The sequence below is a fragment of the Phasianus colchicus genome, chromosome 2 (assembly GCF_987193195.1).
Source record: "Phasianus colchicus chromosome 2, bPhaCol1.hap1.1, whole genome shotgun sequence".
Lineage (NCBI taxonomy): Eukaryota > Metazoa > Chordata > Aves > Galliformes > Phasianidae > Phasianus > Phasianus colchicus.
In genome coordinates, this window is record NC_143437.1 from 37501449 (window position 1) to 37520409 (window position 18961).

The window sequence follows — 18961 nt, forward strand, 5'->3', positions numbered from 1 at the left end:
TACTAGGAACGTGATTAGAGTTCTTAAAAAGCTCATTTAAAAAACGAAGTTGTATAGTATTTTTCTGACTAATTCTTATGATTGAGCTATCAGTGTTTAAATATGTGATTTGTATACCTGTGTTCTATGATTTGTTTTTCTTATGGAGTAGTTCTTCAGGAAGCAATTAAATCTAGCAAGTCTGCAGAACTGATGGGAGTGGTCAACAAGAAGATGATTCTGCTGTTTTCTAAAAACATGACTTCAGGGGACTCTTCCTTACTATTGCAAATGGTATGTGTACTGTGTTTTTCTAACCTGAATTTCTAGGTGGTCACTACTGTAGAACAGATGTGGTGTGGAAGAATTTTCAAGCTTCTAGGAAGATACATGTATATTGCATAACAAACTCCAGTACACCCTGGATAAAACACGTTTCTGTCTTAACGTAAGGAAGAGAAGAAATGAAGCTATTATCTATTTGGACAAATTATTTTTATAATTAAACTTGATTCATTTTTTGTTTCCTGGAAAAAAAAATCTAAATAATTAAAAATAAATCTAGATGAAATTTACCTGTGGTTAGAAGTACACACAAATGCATGTACATTCTCAGCTACCATTACAGCAGACAAAAATTTGTTACAGCAATTTATTTAGGCTTGCAAATGAAACATGCCATAAAGTTGTTGCAACCCTGCACCTCAGGGAAGCCAACTTTGACCTCTTCAAGGGCCAATTTGCAGGTATCCCATTGGCTAGAGCATCAGAAGGTAAGGGAGCCCAAGAGAGTTGATTGACATTCAAGCACCACTCCTTCCAAGGTGCTTTCAAGGCTAGGGCAAGAGTAAGAAATCATGCAAAGGTGGAGACTCACATGGATGAGCAAGGAGCTCATCGAAAAATTCAAATGGAAGAAGCAAGTCTGAGGAACGTGGAAAAGAGGTCTGGCCATTTGGGAGGAATATAGGAACATTGTCAGGGCATAAAGGGATGTGATGAGGAAAACTAAGACCCAGTTGGAATCAAATCTGGCAGGGGAGGTCAGGAACAAGAAAGGCTTCTTTAGGTATGTCAGTAGTAAAAGGAAGGCTAGGGAAAATGTGGGTGCACTGCTGTATGAGGTGGGTGCCTCGGTAATGGAGAACACTCAAGGGAACCTTCTTTAGATGCTTTCCAACCCCTGTGATTCTGTGGAAGGCATAGTGAAGTCATGCTGTCTTACAGACTCATTGTTTTTTCCTTCCCTCCCATTTCCAAGGTTGATGATCTGATACTTGTTGCTGAAATGGAATCTGACAGTGTGAGACAGAAAGTAACTGCACATGTAATTGGTTCCATGCTTGTTCAATGCTGCTGCAATTTACCGATGAAGGAAAACTATTTTTCAGTGGCTCTCAGGGTTTTTAATTTCTTGGATGAAAAGATACGAAACCTCAGAGCTTGTCATCCTGAAGAGGTAAGATGTAAACAGTTTGGAGAAAGCATTTTTTTAGTAGTAGAGGAAATGTATTAGATTGTAAGAATGTAAAGTTCAGAAACTTTGAGGAGGACTGAAAGTCTTGCCTTCATTTATTTTCAAAGCATAGTCTTTCACTTGGCAGCAGTAATAGAAGCTGCCATTAAGAGTTGCTGTTACGTTTTACCACTCCAGTGAGTTCCTGTTTTAAAAAAAAATATATATATATATGAAGAGCTCTTGCCTTATGCCCCACCAAATGGTTCAGTGCATCAGTGCTGTGAGCTTGGCACCAAGTCAGGACCGTTTTTTCCAGCTACCTTGTGGTATTATGTGATATCATTATTCATCTTAGGAATGCAAGTTTTTTTAGTTGTTGAGTAAAGGGTTTGGTGTCTTGATATGGGAAGGAAGGAAATACAGCAGAGTACGAGAAAGTGCTTATGTTAATTACAGCTTCATGTACATCCTTGGAGAAACAGTATTTCTGCATCTTTCACCTGTCTTTGTTTTTATTAATATTTCCCAGCAGGTTTGTTGCTGATGTTGTTTGTTTATTTTAAAATATTGAAACAGTTTGTTCCTTTTTGTCTGTATAAGAAACCCACTTGAGCAGGGCCATGTTTCTTAGTGTGCACCTCCCCTGCATACATCATGTAGCAATACATGGTAATAAGCTTTTCTTACCTCAAATGATTCCTAAGCAGACCTAGATGTAAGAATGAAACTGGGTGTCCACAGAATACTGTAACTCCAAGTGTCTTTAAAGAGATATTTTATGGAGAGTTGTATTTTCACCCTTTTGTTATCTTGCTTGTGTGCACTCTTAATCATGGTAGTAAGAGCAGATACAGGTTTTAAAACTGCAGCTGTAAATTTAAATCTAGAATCAGAAATGTAGTTCAGTTCTTAAGAATAATCCATTTTGAAGTTAGAAGTGAAATATTGCTGGACATTAGTGCTAAATTCTGTTTTCTGTTGGATGAGAGTGTGACAGTGTCCATTTAAATACATTTTCATTCACAGGAAACTCCCTCAAATTGGTCTGTTGAAACAATACAGGAAAGTTTGGTGCCAGTGGGCTTATTAACTACATATATAGAAAAGCTCAATAGTGACCGAAGTGTTGATGCAGAGGAGTCAGCTATATTTGTGTTTCTATTGAGAAGCTTCATTAATGACCTAAAACCTCCTCCATCCTTTCCAAAAGGTAGGCATTAAGGTTTTGACAGTCATCTTTTATACATCAGTTTGAAATGAGTGTGAAATCTGTTGATGCATTGTCTTATTTTAGCTAAGTGTTTATTTCCTCATTGTTCGTGAAGTTGTTATATGCACCCACTGTAACACAGTTATAACCTATGTTTTGTAGAAGAAACTTGGTGGAATCCTGAATCTCTAAATCAAGATTGCAAGGACTACTTGCACCTCCTTTTGGGGCTATTTGACCTACTTGTTTGCGGAGCTAGTGAGGGGAGCGATGCTGTGCAGTACAGAGCATTGATGAACCTCTTATTCAAGGTATTACTTTTAGATATACTTTCTTAGTTATTGTTCTGAGTTATTATGCAGAATATTTTGCAAATATTACACAGAAACAGATAATTTTAAAAGAAAAGTGAGAAAATTGAGAATCAATCTTGCAGTGTTGCTTGTGGCATGCCAGTGCTATGAGCAAATTAGAGTCCTAAGCTTCAGGTGATTATTTAATACTAGTTGAATGTACTAAAAAACTAGAGTAAAAAAAAAACAGTGGACACGCTGGGGCAAAGGTGAATACATAATACTGATTTGCTGCAGTGCTAACTTAAGTTAGAGCTTCTGGTCCTACCAAGCAGTTGCTCTTTCAGATTTGGTAGTTTTTAAAACATAGAAATTAAAAGGAGGACTTTTAGAAGTTTTTGAAGAAGAGAGATGAGTAAGAAGATGGGAGAAGAGACTCCGCAGAATTTAAGGAATGGATTTAGTATGTCCTTGGAGCGTAATGAAGGCAACAGCTGCAGTAATAATTTGTTTCTTTCACTTCTGGAGTAGCAGTGACCTCTGATTTTGAGAGTGTTTAATTTGAAAAGGTCAAGAAAATTATTTTTTCCTGCTGCAGAGTAGTACTGCAAGTAGAAGCTAGATTTTGCTGGAATCCTGGGAAGACAATAGGGAAGAGTATTTCAAAGGCTTTATCGCTTTGTTCCAGTAAGATCTGTTCAGTCTGCTGGATGCTGAGTGGGCACTCCTGTTCAATGAATGGAGACCTCTGAGGAGTCCAGAGGGCAGTCTTCAGACAGGAAGAGTATTAGCTATTGTCAGACTATGTAGTAAATGAGAACTGTAAATTCACCTGGGAGACTGCTTCAAAATAAGAAGTTATCCTCATTGAGCTTTGACAGAATGGTCCTAAGGTGGAGCTGAAATAAATTGGATGTGGATGTGTGAAAATCTGAATCAAATCTTCTGGAGCAGCATCCTACTGAAGAGGCTGGGGGAAGGAGGCAGGTGTGCTCTGACTTGTATCTGAGAAAGTCAGCAATACATGTATGATTCAGGGTTTGCTTTGGCTCTGTAAAAACACTTATATGGAAAACCCAGAAAAAATTCTAAGAATAACGTTTAGTGTGAATATTCAATAGAGACAACTGTGCCACACAAGGAAGATAAACTGTCAGTCCTTAAATACTTTCTTATGGATTTCTGAAAATCACTTTATATGACAGATGAAAAAGCCAGGAGCTACTTCCTTAGAGCACTTGCAATATAAATGTTTCTGCTGTTTGAAAGAGGAAATCAGAAGTTTTAATTTCGGTTTATTTTTCACACAAAAAATCTCACTTACTTAACACATTATACAAATATTCTTGAGGATGTGGTTTTAGTCTGCAATGAGAAGGAAAAATATACTATATTTACATACCTGACTCTTTAATTTTATTTCTTTGTACTCCTTTGATTTAGGTGGTTTACTGGATGTTATGAATAATATTTGGCCAAATAAATTACAGCTTTCAAACAAATGCCCTTCTTTGTTTTTCTCTCTTTTTTTTTTTTTCCAATTACACTTAAGGTGCATCTAAAAGATTCGGAGGTTCTCTTCAAATTCCTTTCCATTTTATGGACTTACAGCTTTAGCCTTTCAAATCATCTGAATTATGAAGTCAATGCAATGCTACAGACTCGAGCTCTGTATATTGGCTGTGCAGTACTTGTAGCTCAGACTTACCAAAAGAAGAAACAACTGTTATCTCTATCATCTCCAGGTAAGTAAAATGGTATATCTCTCTCACCTTAAGTCTTAATCACAGTTTTAAATTTCATGTCATTTTTCTGTATTTTATACCATGAAGGGTATTTCTAAATCTTTAAGGTGTTAAAGACACAAGCTCATATGCTGAAGAAGTCAGTTACAGCACCTTACTTTCTGTTTAGAAAAAGAATGTCACAGTCAGTAGCAATATATGAATTCTGTGAGCTTAAACGTGAATATAAGTTGTGGTGAAGGAGTTCAGAGATATGCTGTCTTCTTGTAGTCTAGAGGTTTATAGTGAAAAGACAACTCTTTTAATTCCAAAGTATATCAGTGCCTCTTCAGAGAAAGTTGCAATAAAATTCTGAGCATGCAATTCTCTTATCTTTTTCTCTTTCTTTCTCTCTTTTTGCAGTGGTGATATCTCTGCTAATTAATTTGGGTAGTCCTGTGAGTGAAGTTCGAAGGGCTGCTCTCAATTGCTTTCATTCCTTGAGCAGTATGAAAGAGTCTCTATTTCACCCTATTCTTCAGCATCTGGGGCAAAAGACGGAGGAGATCATATCTGACCCTACGTACATAACACAGGTACCAATGCACACCTTATTAGCAGAAATACAAGTTTAGTCTGTGGCTGTGAGCTTCTGTTTTTTCCAGAGGAAATCAAGTTATCTGGAAATGTTTATTGTTTCTGTCAAGTTGCCAGCTTTGAAGGAATATGATTCTTACAGATGGTTTAGACAGTGGGCTACCAAGAGAAATGGAAAAAGACTGTGTATGTCAGCCAAATTTGCTTATGAAGGAAAAATATAAAGCAGTGGATTTCACTTGAATACCTGATGAGAATTGATATAGCCACTAGCACTGCAAAAGAGGAAATGTAGCGAGAGCTTTGACGTGCTTCTTATTTGTTTATCTTAAAGCACTATACAAATATTCAAATAATGTGTGACATACAGAAAACTGAGAATATCAGTCAAGAGATGATAACCTGTGGTTTATTTACAGATGAATAATTCACTTTATATCTGAAATGTGTTATTACAAAAGCATTGAATAGATGTTGTTTTAAGGCATTTTTATGGCAGGGAGATTACTTAATTTTCACTTTATTACGGAACTAGATTATGGCAATCCTATTTGAGGAACTTCAGACTCAACCAAAACAGAAATCTCAGAAGAAAAAATTGTCTGAAGCCTTGGAAAGCATAGTCGATTGTGTACAAAACCCTACTGGCCCATCATATGTTGCAAAAAACTTAATGAAAATTCTTCATGAAGTCCATGGTGAGGTGAGTGCAGCCTTCTTTTGTCATTATTGTATCTAACTGAAACACAGAAGAATAATTTAATTCAAATTTAATTTAATAGTAATGCTGTTAAATAACTTAGCAATTTATAGATTACTAGGCATTAAGTTGGCACTCCGATAATAGGCAGTAGTGCTGCAAAGTATGATTTAATGAAACAAAATATTTTCATGCTCTATCCAGGAATGCATGGGATGCAGTATTTTGTGTTGTTAAGGAAGCTCCTTTGAACTTACTGAAAACAACCGTTTCGGAGGAAAGTTGTTCCAGAAGGAATTGATTATCTTGGTTAGGTATCAGTGAATGTAGTTTTCTGTACAGAATTGTAACATAGGAAGTACTATTTATTTAATTTTACTAGTGCATATTAACTTAATTGTATCCAGTATATTCAGAATTCCTCTTCTCTAACTGCTGGAAAATATGAGTTTACTGTTCAAGAAAATGAATGAAATTACGAATTTTTACATTCTATTCAGTTGTCTGTTTCTTGAAGGGATTGTACACTGCATAGAGATGAGTGTTCCTCCCCCAGTTCTGAATTTACAAGAGGCAGTAGTCATAAACTGCTTTTAAAAATGCCCTCAGTTCTTGAAAAGCATGAAATATACTGCAAAGGTGTAACAGCAAAGGAGCGATTGAGGAAATATTCCTGGTAACCTGACTACAAGACATGTATTTTTCCTCTTTAATATAGCTGTTGAAAAAAATAGAATATATAATGTAACATCAGACAGGGTGCAGATGTTGTAGTAAAATGAAGCTGTGCTATTGGAAGTTTATTAAAAGAAGAATGCATTAAAAACCAAACTATTCTTACAAGTCTCCTCTGTTTGCAGATGATTCTTACTCATCTTCTGCCTGCCCTAGACCGGTTGCTTGAGAAGGTCTTGAAGGAACCTGAGACAATGTTGAAAGATGAAGTTGTTCTCCTGCATCTCATACTTGGGAAGTTTAATGAACACTCAGCACCCCTCTTGTGCAAGAATCAGCAGAGCCTGGATTTATTTATCAAAAGTCTACATGCTGCCACAAAAATCTATGAAGAAGTTCCACCTTTCCAGATCACAGCACTTGGGCAGGTCTGGCTTCTGAAAGATTTTTAATCTATTTTTGTGCTTAAAAAAATGGTAGTGTTTAGAATTGGATTTTACAAGAACACTGTGTTAAGGAGTCTATAGCTTTCGACCTGTCTTTGTTTCATTACAAGTTTATGAAGTGTCCATCGTGTCTTTGACAGCTAAACAGGCTGCAAAGCTCTTAAATTTTCTGGAAGGAGATGTTGCTACTGGCTTCATTTGTGTACTTGGACAAGTACAGAGTTGAAATATTGTTGTATTTGCATGCATGTGAATGCCTGTATGATTGCCTGCAGATGCTGGTGTTCGTGTTCCTTAGGCTACTTTTTGTCAGTGGTATAGAAACTTCCTGCTTTTTCTCTGATTTAAAAAAAATGTCAAGAGAAAATGTAATAGTTAAGAAAGTCTTACTTGAAGGACATCTACAGATTCAGACCTTCCGTCTGTAGTACTACCCTATATTTTAAGAAATAAATGCCAGGCAACAGCAGTTTACTCCCTCCATCAGACAAAGCATTCAAGAAAATTTTAGGAACAAATATATTCTGGTATTTCAGAAACTTGTTTTAATTTAAGGATTTTTTAATGTATACAAATACGTAGCTAATAAGTAAATCTGTATGTGTGAGAGGTGTGTCATAATCTAGTGTGCCCAAGCTTTTTATTTTGTTGCCTTCTTACAGTAAACTCTCTCTATCTTTTCATTTTTTTCTTTGTAGATTACTAAACCATTCTTTGCAGCTCTGTCAGATGGGACGGTGCAACAAAAGCTACTGAAAGTATTGTTTGACTTACTGTTAAATTGTAAGAACCCACTTTGTGCCCAGACGATTAGCAGTGTATTTAAAGGGGTAAGTGGTAAATTCCAGTACACAGAATTTTGTTCAAACGTATTGCAGTGGTTCCCTGTTGCAACACTGAATGCCCATTGCTTATATCATTTATAGCACTAAAGGAGTCAGAACTACTTGTTATATAATTGTGTTAGTGGGATAAAAATTTAAATAGCTACTTTTAGAAGGTATTTCTGTACAAGTAATGCATCAATCATTCATTACACTATGTGAATGAATTCAGTAGAAGTCACTTCTTTCTGTTGCACTGATGAGCATTTTCTGGGTAAGAACTGTTTGGGTTTTTTTATGGTTACTAGAAGACTTTTCCCAAAATACATTAATTGTAGCTTTCACATAGTAATTTATTGTACTACTTGCACTTGAAATCACTCACTTTCTATGCTACAAGAATTAAAAGTAGGAGAGACATTCAGATATTATGGTGATATAACTTAAATATATGAATATATGGATTATATAACCATATGTGCATGAAAAGGACACATTTAAAAAGAGAAAGGAGGGGCTATAGATGCATGGTATGGTATGACACATTGTTCATGTGCAATTACATTATTGTTTTTGTTTCAGATTTCTGTGTGTGCTGAGCAGATTGTTACAGAAATTGAGCCTCCTGAGAAAACCAAAAGTCTGGCCACTGTTCAGCAAACTAGAAGGCAGAAAATGCAGCAACAAAAGTAAAATAATTAGAAATAGAAATACGTTTTGAAAAAGTTTGAAAACATGGCTAATTTTATTATATTTCACAGCTTGTATTGAAAGCATGAATATCTTTTTCTTCATTTCCCCTGTTTAGTAAAATAACTCTGAGCTACTTTCAGCAGCAGAAAACCAACCAGCGTTGCTGTTTTAAAACAGATGAAACTATAGTCTTAATTTAATTAAATAAAAGAAATCCCTCTTACCGTAGTTTTAATGTTGGCATTTGCCCTTGGTTTTGTTGGTATTAAACTTCCTTAGTATTAATGGTGTATGGACAGACTCCTGTACACGTGGCTGGAGCTTAACAGTGTTCTTCAAAATGTTAGTTAGTGAAGTGAAAGGCAGCATTTTCTTTTAGTTAAAATGGAAATATAATCATTAATTTTTAGACAGCTTCATCTAGTTTGTTCTCTCCATTCTCATATAGAAGAATCTGTCTGAACACTATACTTTAAGCATTGTCTGTTGGCTGCTATTAGAACAGGATGTTGTGTTGGTTTTCTTGGTTTGGCTGGAATAGCTGCTCTTACTTTCTTACTTTATTTCAGTTGGCCTTATTTAACAAACATCAGTTATTAGAATGATCCATGTCAGAGTTTTAGTACAAATGTTGTCACGTTTCCAGGAGAAAAAGTAAAGGATATTACTAATTTTGTGAAAGAAAGTGTATATACATATATTTTTTTTAGCTTATGTTTCTATTTTCTGAAACATTGTACTATCTTCTTTGGAATTGTATATCCTGATTGTTTCTCTTCTCTTTTTAGAAAGCCTTCGGATGCAGAATTGGCACCAGAAACAAGCAACTTCAGCTGGCAGAGGGTTATGCTTGTTCTGGAATTACTACAGCACAAGAAAAAACTTAAACGTCCGCAGGCACTGGTACCTGCACTTTTTAACCTGCTGAGCCGGTAATTTTGTCTCTATAAAACATTCTCTTCTGCAGCAGACTTTGTAAAGCTTTAAAGTATGAGGTACTTTTCCCTACTGTGTTGCCAGGTTCTGTAGCCTGCCTTTTTTACATAAAATTTCTTCTAGGTACATCAGATAGGTAAATCCCTCCTGCCATAAGTGAAGATCAGGTTTGAACATCCACATGTCTGTGGGTCCAGATGAAATGCATCCCAGAGCCTTGAGGGAGCTGGCTGACGTAGTTGCCAAGCTACTCTCGATATTTGAAAAGACATGGCTGTCAGGTGAAGTCCCTGGAAGAAAGGCAAAATCACACTCATTTTAAAGAAGGGTAGAAAGGATGACCCAGGATGACTACATGTCGACCTCACCTCTGTGTGAGGGATGATGAAACAGGTCCTCCTAGAAGCTATTCTGAGGCATGTGGAAGAGGGGGAGGTGATATGAGACAACCAGCTGGGCTTCACCAAGGGCAGGTCCTACCTGATCAACCTAGTGGCCTTCTGTGATGGCCTAACTGGGTCAGTGGACAAAGGAGCCACTGATGTCATCTATCTGAACTTCATTAAGGACTTGTACACAGTCCCCCATAACATTTTTCTCTCCGAACAGGAAATATATGGATTTGATGGGTGGACTGTTTAATGGATGAGGAACTAGTTGCAATAATATACCCAGTGGCCACTTTCTAGAAGCCTCAATTTAAAACTGCTGTAGAATAAAGATTGCAGTTCTCCTTTGCATTTAATATGTTGTTTGGTCACTTATTTTCCTATCTCCTTTTTTCAATCCATGAATTTGTTCTTGAATGCATAGGTGTCTGGAACCTCTGGCATCGGAAGAAGAAAATATGGAATATACAAAACAGTTGATCCTCAGCTGCCTGTTAAACATCTGTCAGAAACTGTCATCAGGTGGCAACAAGATCCCAGCAGGTAAAAATTGCTGAATATACCAAATATATTTATTGGTAACGTCAACAGTACAGCATTTACAGAATGGCTTCTACATTTTTTCTTCTTAGAGTCTACATTATGTTGTCAAGGGACCTTCATTGTTTTTTGTGTGTTCTTTTTGTTGGTTGCTTGGTTTTGTTTTTTTTTTGTAAATTCTGTGGGATGATCTGCAGTTTGAAACCATTGCTTGTATTCGTGTTTATTCTAGCATGGTTGACCATTAGAGCTTATATTAATGAATTATTTTTTGCTCACAGATGTCCTTGACAAAGAAAAATTCAACGTGGAACTGATAGTTCAGTGCATCAGAATATCTAAAATGCCCCAGACACATCACCATGCACTGCTTCTCCTTGGTGCTGTTGCTGGCATGTTTCCTGTAAGTAGTACCTGAAGATATAGAGCTTTTTTATTGGGAGAATTTTGGGAGAAGTTTGCCTTTTTTATTTTTGGAATTACTTTTCTTCGTCACCATCTTACTACTATTTGCTGCTATAGAGCATTAATATTGACTGTGACAGGATTTCCAAGTTCAGAGTAAAAACAAATGTTTTGCATCACTCTTACATTTTTTTTTAAATCTAAAACACTTTTGTCTCACAAAACCTGAAAGAGAAATGTTGCCACACCTTCTTGTTCTAAGTTGAGACAAAGTGTAGGAATCTAATTCTTGAGCAAGGTGACAGAACCACTCCAGCTCTTATTGAAGTAATACTGTGGTTATAATCTAGCTAAGAAGAGCCAACATTTAAATTGAGCTTTCTGTTATATTATTATAGATGTTTCAGAAGTATAAAAAGGGCAGAGAGGAGCTGCAGGTCTCCTCATAGCTGATTTTGCTTGTCATACTACCATAAGACTGAGTTCAATAGTACAGATAATTTTATGAAACTAGACTTAATTTCTACTCTTAAATGATTTGCTTGGAAGCATGTTTTGGTCTCTAAATAGTATTAAGAACTGAATCGTCCTATCTTACACATTTAAAATTAGTTAATTGCCTATGGGAAGGTAACTGATTCTCATTTTATTTTATAGAAATCAAGTGACATCTTTAGGAGTAAGAGATGCCTTAAGGTATAACATACGGAGCAGTACTTCAAAGAAACTAATCTCATCTTTTTTTTTTTTCCAGGATAAAGTTCTCCATAACATCATGCCCATTTTTACATTCATGGGAGCAAATGTCTTGCGTCTGGATGACACTTACACATTCCAAGTAATAAATAAGACGGTGCAGATGGTTATTCCTGCTCTTATACAGGTAAATTTGTCTTCTTAATGAAAAGGACTTGGAAAAAAGTGAACCGTATGTGCTTTTTCTTATCTGCTGAATTTACAAGAAAGAACTTATGTTTGGTAGTCTGCTTGAACTGCCTTACCTATTTGTCAATAGGCTGAAGACAGTGATTTGTCAGAGTCCTCGAGAGGTGTGGAAGAGGTGGTGATAAAAATCATCCGTGTGTTTGTGGATGCCTTGCCCCATGTGCCAGAGCACCGGCGCCTGCCCATCCTGGCCCAGCTGATCACTACAGTGGGAGGAGACAGATTCCTCTGGGTTCTCCTGGTGCTGCTGTTTGAGCAGTATGTAACCAAAACTGTGACTGTGACAGCAAGCACAGACAAGGTTAGAAGAGACCACTGGGGTCAGCTTCTTTCTCAATGACAGATCTCTTCCCTCCTGTTCAGTTTTGCAAGATAAGACCCTAGTTTTCACTGAAATAGTTAGTGAGCTCTGAGCTTGTGCTTTAGCAGAAACTGATGGTGAAGCACCCTATTACTATCATTTTATTTGTTGAACTTTGGTTGTGACACTACTGAGATACGCCAGTCCTGGCCGTTGTGTAAATATCTTGAGTTATTCATTGAAAATTGCCTAGAAAATATTAAGTTTTGTCTAGCTTACTTGATTAAAATAGTGAGGAAATATAACTTTTTTTCTCTGCTTAAGTAGTTTTTCAGCCAGGGCATAAAGTGGCTGGAGACATCCTTGATAAAAGATGCGTTATTTCAACATTAGTCACCAGCTGGGGTTTAGGACAAGGAACTTATGCCAGCAGATGAGGTGTTATCCTCTATGGGCAAGCTGATACTGCTATGCAGATGGAGCGAGCTGACGCTTTCTCCCTGCCCTCTGGAGCTAGGTTTTCTCCAGCAACTTCCTGCTATTACCCCTTGTGTCAACCTTCACAGTACGTAGCTCATCATGGCATGTTCACAAAATGACTGAAGAATGTGGAGTCTTTTTATCTTTTATAAATTATTGAAATAATCACTTCTCTCTTTTTAAACTGTAAACAGGATGCTGTGCTGGAAGCAGACACTGAATTTTGGATTTCCATCTGTTGTGAATTCAGCGTACGTTGTCAGTTCCAAAGCATGATGAAAATAATCCAGTACTTGACAGAGCTACCAGAGAATAAAGAAGGTAGCCACAGAACAGCCAGCAGATGCATATGAACCTCTTTTTACTCTTCTAGATAGAAAACTGGGCAACACAGAATTGCTCTGACTTCTTTCCTTTTTTTTTTTTTTAATGGTTATGATATGGGTTGTTTTGGAGGCTTTTTTTGTGTTTGATTTTTTTAATATACGTTTAATCATAGGTTCATTTGAGCGCTTAAAATTAAATGGCACTCAAAAGGTACAGTAAATCATTTGGCTGAAATAAGCTGTTATTCATAGCAGGCATAATTGTGGGGCCTATTGATCTGTTGTGGTTTCTGGTTTTTATTTTGCTTAAGCATGAAAAAGGAGGTGAAGATTGGTTGCTTTTTTTTAAGGAAGGATTTGGTATTTTTTGTTGTTTGAATATGTTTTGCTAGCCAGGGAGGACCTGCTAATGACAGTGAAAGCAGTTTTTACAAATATATTACATTGTGCATTTGTCTTTCTTCCTCAGAAGCCTTTCTTGTTTATGGTCAGTGTGCTGTAGCTTTAGCACCAAGAAGGATTGTTAATGTAAAATGATCAGATGGCACTGCTGCTCTCAGAGCATCTTTTTTGGAACTTTACCATGATTTTGGATGCTGCAGAATAACTGTCCTTGATTGCCACTTGGTTGTTATTTTCCTTTGTTTCTGTAATCAGAAATCAGATGTCCTTTTTTCCTGTCTGTAATTTGTTTTGGGAATGTTTTCAACAGATGATCCTGGGCCAAAAAAATCAAGAACATGCAAGACAAAGCCAAAAAACCAGGATGGGGAGCTTTTTAATGTAGAGTCTCACTCGGACAAACAACTTCGACATTTCAAATACTTGTCAGTCTCCTTCATGTCACAACTTCTAACTTCTCAGAGTTTGGTGAAAAAGGTAATAATGGCAGACTGCTTTTAAACTGATCACATTAAGTAATTGTGCCATGCTGTAATTGATGAGATTTAATTTGCTTTTTAGTATGATTCTGTATTCAGAGATGGAAGAAATATACTGTTCAGTGCATATTGCTGACACCTTAACTTACACAGCTCTGAAACATCTCAGTAATTTTCATTATTTTTTAATAGGGCCTTTGCAGATAGACTCGGTTTATGCAATTGATGTGTAGGTAAAAAAGAAGGCACCCAGTGAATTCCCACTGGCTTTATGGAGTCTGAAATTTCACTCACAGTCTGTGTAATTCCAGGTTTAGTCTGGGACTCACGCTATAAACTCCAAAAAGACAAAATTAATGTTAAAAATTAGTCTGTGGATCTAGCTAGATGTGGTTCCCACTATTTCAACTGAGCATTAGTCACCAACGTGAAACATAGATTTACTTCTATGACTAAATTGCCTGCAGTTCTCTGATTTTTCTTCTAAACTGCAAATGTGGAGGACTCAATTTTTATAGTTAACATTTTCATTCTTCCTTTTTAAACAAGGTAGTTGAATGTGAAGAAAAAGAAGAGCTACAGAAGATGGAACAGAGGTATGCTTTACATCTGCTCCACTCCTGCCATATTTTTTCAGTGTATTATTTCTTTCCCAAATATTTTTTCTAGGGTACTTTTAATACTGCACTCAGCAAGAAGCAGTATTTATTACATAAAGATAACATTTTAGATTTTTTTTACATGGCATATTTTCTTTTTAAAAGAAACTATCTCTGTATTTCTGATTGTGCTTATTTACATACTTGACTGTAATTGTTTTGTTGTTGATGATGAAGAATTTGAGATTTTTCAGAAAGATGTATTGTTTCATTTCTTAAAAAAATAAATAAAAGTAATGGATGTCCCTGTATTGGTGTAAAAAAAATAAAATTACTAGTAAATGCAGATTACAATTGCAGTCATTGGGTTATAACAGCCAATAATACAAAATTGAGGGTTTCTTTTGAGGTGGCTGACATTTTATTTTATTCTAAGTGAAAAGGGATGTAGGTGCATTTGAAATGCTTATTTTTAAACAAGGTATATTCCCAGGTTATTTTTGTTTTCACATTCTTAAATAGAACTACTGTTGTAGGTAGATGCTAATTTGGTAGATTTATTTAACGTGCATGATAATTTTCCTTACTGCCATAGATTTTTTTGTCAATATGTATATGTGATCTGCCAGCCTCCAGTGGGTGTTTCATTTTCCTTTATTGTTGCTGTTTTGTTTGTGAAATTTTATGCTTTCCAGGAACCAAGTTGATTCCCTAAGCGTCCTTGTTATTTACTGTTATTTCCTTTCTGCCTAGGCTGTTAGAAGATGTACTTCACTACATAAACACAGTGGCATCTTCAGTGGAAGGAAACGCAGACAAACCAACAGCTAAATTTTGGAGGGTTCTGCTTAACAAGTCCTATGATATGCTGGATAAAGTATGTCTTGTTGGCCCTTGTTAGCAGTAGGACATTTCTGCTTTTATTTAATACACTTATAACTATCATAGGAATATTTTTCGTGGACTAGTAATAATCTTCATTGCATGGTAATTCATTGAATTCATGTAAGAGCTTTAACACCTCCCTATGACAACTTAGATAGAACAAGCAGAAAATGAAATCAGGAATGCCTATTTCATCTAGTTTGTATTCTGCTGGCTGGAAGCAGTCATTTTAGTGCCTGTCTGGTGGAGAACAGTGGCCCTTTGGCAGTATTTCTCACTGTTAAGTGATTTTAACTAATGCTTAAAGAATTGCTGTACATTTCCATATGGAATTTAAATGGAGAAATGTTCGGTATGCTTTTCTTTCTCATCTTTTTCAGATCAGAAGTGTAGTTGTAAAATTGGGCTGACTGTCAGTAGCATTAACAGAGCTGTGAAGAAATTTGTCAGTCTTCCTATGAACAGATTGGATTATTTAGCTTGCCTGTGTAGAATGTTAGAGTTTTCATGAGATATATTCACAGGGCATCACTGAAAGTATTTTAAGGGAAGGAAGGATAAATGACCAGGGTACGGAGAAGAACAAGAGAATTTGCTGAGAAAATGTTGAAGCTCTTGGGTATTGGCTAGTTAGCAACCAGTAAAAGCATGCCTTAAGTGCTGTAACTGGAACCTCCTTTATTTTTTTGCTTGTCTTAGATACAGCGTTGCTGGCCTGTCCTCTTCTTTCATTCTGAAACCTGTGTAAAAAGTTGAGAGTTAGCCTACCTTACTTGAAGGCATTCATAGTATTGTTCTTTTTGTGTTCTCCTACAGGTCAATGCCTTATTGCCAACAGAAACCTTCATCCCTGTAATTAGGGGACTAATGACAAATCAGCTCCCATCTGTGAGACGTAAAGCAATGGACCTTTTGAACAACAAGGTACAGCAGCGCACAAAGTGGCAGAAGAGCCAGGTGAGATAATGTGGTCAAATCAATTCCTTTTGCAGAAAAACAGAGATTGTTGTAGAATGGTTTGTATTGTGTAATGTTAAGTATCAAGGCTGTCGGGAAGCCATTGAGAGAGGCAGTGAGATGCAGGCTACCTGCCCATAATTACCTTACAGGACTTGAGTTCTAACTGCATGTTTGAAGTGTGTTTTCTCTTGTGCTTTCAGGTCCGGCAGCTTTTGGAACTAGTTCCTGAGCTCATTGCTATTGTGCAGTGTAAAAGAAAGGAAGAGGAGGAGGAGCAAGTTATCAACAGGCAGACTGCTCTGTTCAGCCTCAAGCTCCTCTGCAAAGGTTTTGGCACAGAAAATCCATTGCCATTTGTACCTGTTCTGAAAACTGCGATTGATCTGGTTTCTTCAGAGAAGGAGGAAAAGAACGTGATGGGAAGTGCTTTGCTCTGTATAGCTGAGGTCACCTGTACACTGAAGGCCCAAGCAATCCCTCAGCTTCCAAGGTATTGTTGGGTTCTTTTGAACAGCAGCAATCTGCCCATGCGTGTTTTGTTTAGATAAAAGCAAAGGCATTTGTAGTGCTTGGTTGGAACTAAGTTAGCAGGCAAATTGTAGGAGACTTTTACAATAGCTGTTAGGGATTCTGTTACCCTACTGGAACTGATTGTATTTAGAAGCATGAGAACCAGTACCATTGAAAATCCTGCATGTTATTATTTTGTTCTGCCTGCTCAAGAGGAATTCAAGCATCTAACCTGTTGTTCTTGAGACTTATTTCTAATTACAAATAGAAATTTCTTAAATGTCATTAAATCTTTCAAATAATTCTAACATCTTCACTATCTATGGAAAAAGAATTCTGATTTTTCCTGATTGCACATGTAAAAATGGATGTGAAAGTTGTCCCTAATGGCTTAAAGGTTGTGTTTTGAGATATTAAATGTGCCTCCAGATGGTCAGTGGTTTTACTGATCTGTACTTATGCTTGGTTATTCACAGGCTCATGCCAGCACTGTTGGAGACTTTAAAAAATAAGAAGGAGCTGATCTCCAATGAGATTTACTTGCTGAGTGCTGTGACTGCTCTGCTGAAGGTTGCAGAAACATTACCGCACTTCCTCAGTCCTTACCTCACAGATTGTTTGCTGCAGGTGAGCCATCTGACTTGTGCAGATACGAAGGGCTCCTACAAAATTGTTCCAGTTCCTAGAAGCTGAAGAGATTATTATTTTTTTTCTCCCTTTGAAACTGAATTAGGAGTCCGTGCCATCCATTTAAGTGGAAGTTCATTACTGTTACTTCTTCTACTCATGTTCATACCCAGATCACTAAGATACTGAATATGAGTCTGCTCTTCCCTCTTATAGGTTGTAGTTTGCCTCTTTGGGAACAGAGCTGAATCCTGAAGGATCATTCTGTTGTGTCCATTATTTCATCAATGCATCTGATTAACAACTCTAGTGAAGCAATTCTGGCCCTCTGCCACTGACACATGCATTTTTTCAGTCATCTTCTGAAAACAAGACTGTATATAGATATCCCACTGTAATGTGCTCCAGGTGGTACAGGCAGCAAAATTCCAAAATGCTTACACTTGTAAAATTTGTAAAAATAAATTGTTACGTAAATTCTTTAAGTTGTTTCAGTTGCCTGACTTCTGATGGATTTCCTGACAGGTTGTCCGCTTGGAAAGGATTGCGGTTGAGTTTGGTCCTTCTTCCCAGATAAGCTTACGTGTAACATCATTGAAAACTATCCTAGCTACAAAGCTTGCTCCCAGAATACTCCTGCCTTCAGTTACTAAGTGTTACAGTGAAGTGGCGAATACCAGGAAGGTGAGAATTTTTTCATTCTTTTGCATTGTAACTAAGTCACCTGCTCACCTTTGCTCTGCCAGTTCTCTTAACCCACCCCAACCACAGGCAAAAGAGTGGGGAAAAAAATGGGTTGATTTAAAGACAGTGTAACTAGTGCAAAAGAAACAAGTGGTGCAAAAGCAGTCATTTGCCACTGGCAGACAGATGTCCAGCGAGTCTCAAGAAATGGCTTCCTTTTGAGAAACTCTTGTTAAATGACTAATGCATCAGAGATAATCCCATTTGCAAATGCCTTGAACATGAGTTAGGAGTCACTTTCATTTATGCTTTGCTCCTGTCTCTGTAGGTTCAACCTTTGACTAGTGACTCTCCAGGGAGGGAGTGGGGAGAGCAGATTCTCTTCAGAAGTACTACTAACTTAACTGCTCCCCCAAAAAAGTACAGTAAAAAATGATGTTATTGTTAGTATTCTCATGAGTAAACACAGGCAGTGCAAAATCAGATTGCCTTATTTTGTTTCTTGTGTCAGTGTGACATTTGTCTTTGCCTTGCTTTTGTTTCAGCAGAACTGCCTGGGTCCCCTTATGAATGTTCTGAAGGAACACATCATTGTGATGGAGAAGGAGCACCTAATATCCCATCAGGCGGAGCTGACAGCATTTTTCATGAAAGCCCTGGATTACCGAACAGACCATGCCCAGGTAGCTTGGTTAGGGGAATGAACAGAGGCAGCTCAGCCTGTATGCGCCAATTCTGTTGGTTGTTTTGTGAGCTGTAAATACTATGTTCTGAAATTGTTCATGAGGGTAGAGAATGTGTTTAGGTATTTTGCCTGAGTTAAAAAAAAAAAATGTTTTGGAAGCTGTCATTCTTACATTTCAGACTTGGAATTGTGCTTTCTAATTTTTCTA

General features: G+C 37.0%; 1 protein-coding gene across 3 annotated transcripts in view; it reads left to right on the forward strand.

Moving 5' to 3' along the window:
- Positions 1–18961, forward strand: part of HEATR1 (HEAT repeat containing 1) — a 34154-nt gene that overhangs the window by 11806 nt on the left and 3387 nt on the right. For 2 of the 3 annotated variants that reach the window (XM_090135401.1, XM_031592196.2), the window contains exons 16-39: positions 152–273; positions 1241–1438; positions 2465–2648; positions 2811–2959; positions 4494–4686; positions 5089–5261; positions 5798–5965; positions 6823–7065; positions 7782–7913; positions 8490–8596; positions 9389–9532; positions 10350–10468; positions 10747–10868; positions 11625–11753; positions 11886–12116; positions 12791–12917; positions 13635–13801; positions 14353–14399; positions 15156–15279; positions 16104–16244; positions 16448–16737; positions 17234–17384; positions 17910–18068; positions 18614–18751. In XM_090135401.1, the coding sequence (XP_089991527.1) occupies positions 152–273; positions 1241–1438; positions 2465–2648; positions 2811–2959; positions 4494–4686; positions 5089–5261; positions 5798–5965; positions 6823–7065; positions 7782–7913; positions 8490–8596; positions 9389–9532; positions 10350–10468; positions 10747–10868; positions 11625–11753; positions 11886–12116; positions 12791–12917; positions 13635–13801; positions 14353–14399; positions 15156–15279; positions 16104–16244; positions 16448–16737; positions 17234–17384; positions 17910–18068; positions 18614–18751 (3758 nt within the window). The remainder of the gene's footprint in view (positions 1–151; positions 274–1240; positions 1439–2464; positions 2649–2810; positions 2960–4493; positions 4687–5088; positions 5262–5797; positions 5966–6822; positions 7066–7781; positions 7914–8489; positions 8597–9388; positions 9533–10349; positions 10469–10746; positions 10869–11624; positions 11754–11885; positions 12117–12790; positions 12918–13634; positions 13802–14352; positions 14400–15155; positions 15280–16103; positions 16245–16447; positions 16738–17233; positions 17385–17909; positions 18069–18613; positions 18752–18961) is intronic. The other variant, XM_031592206.2, reaches the window with a different exon arrangement.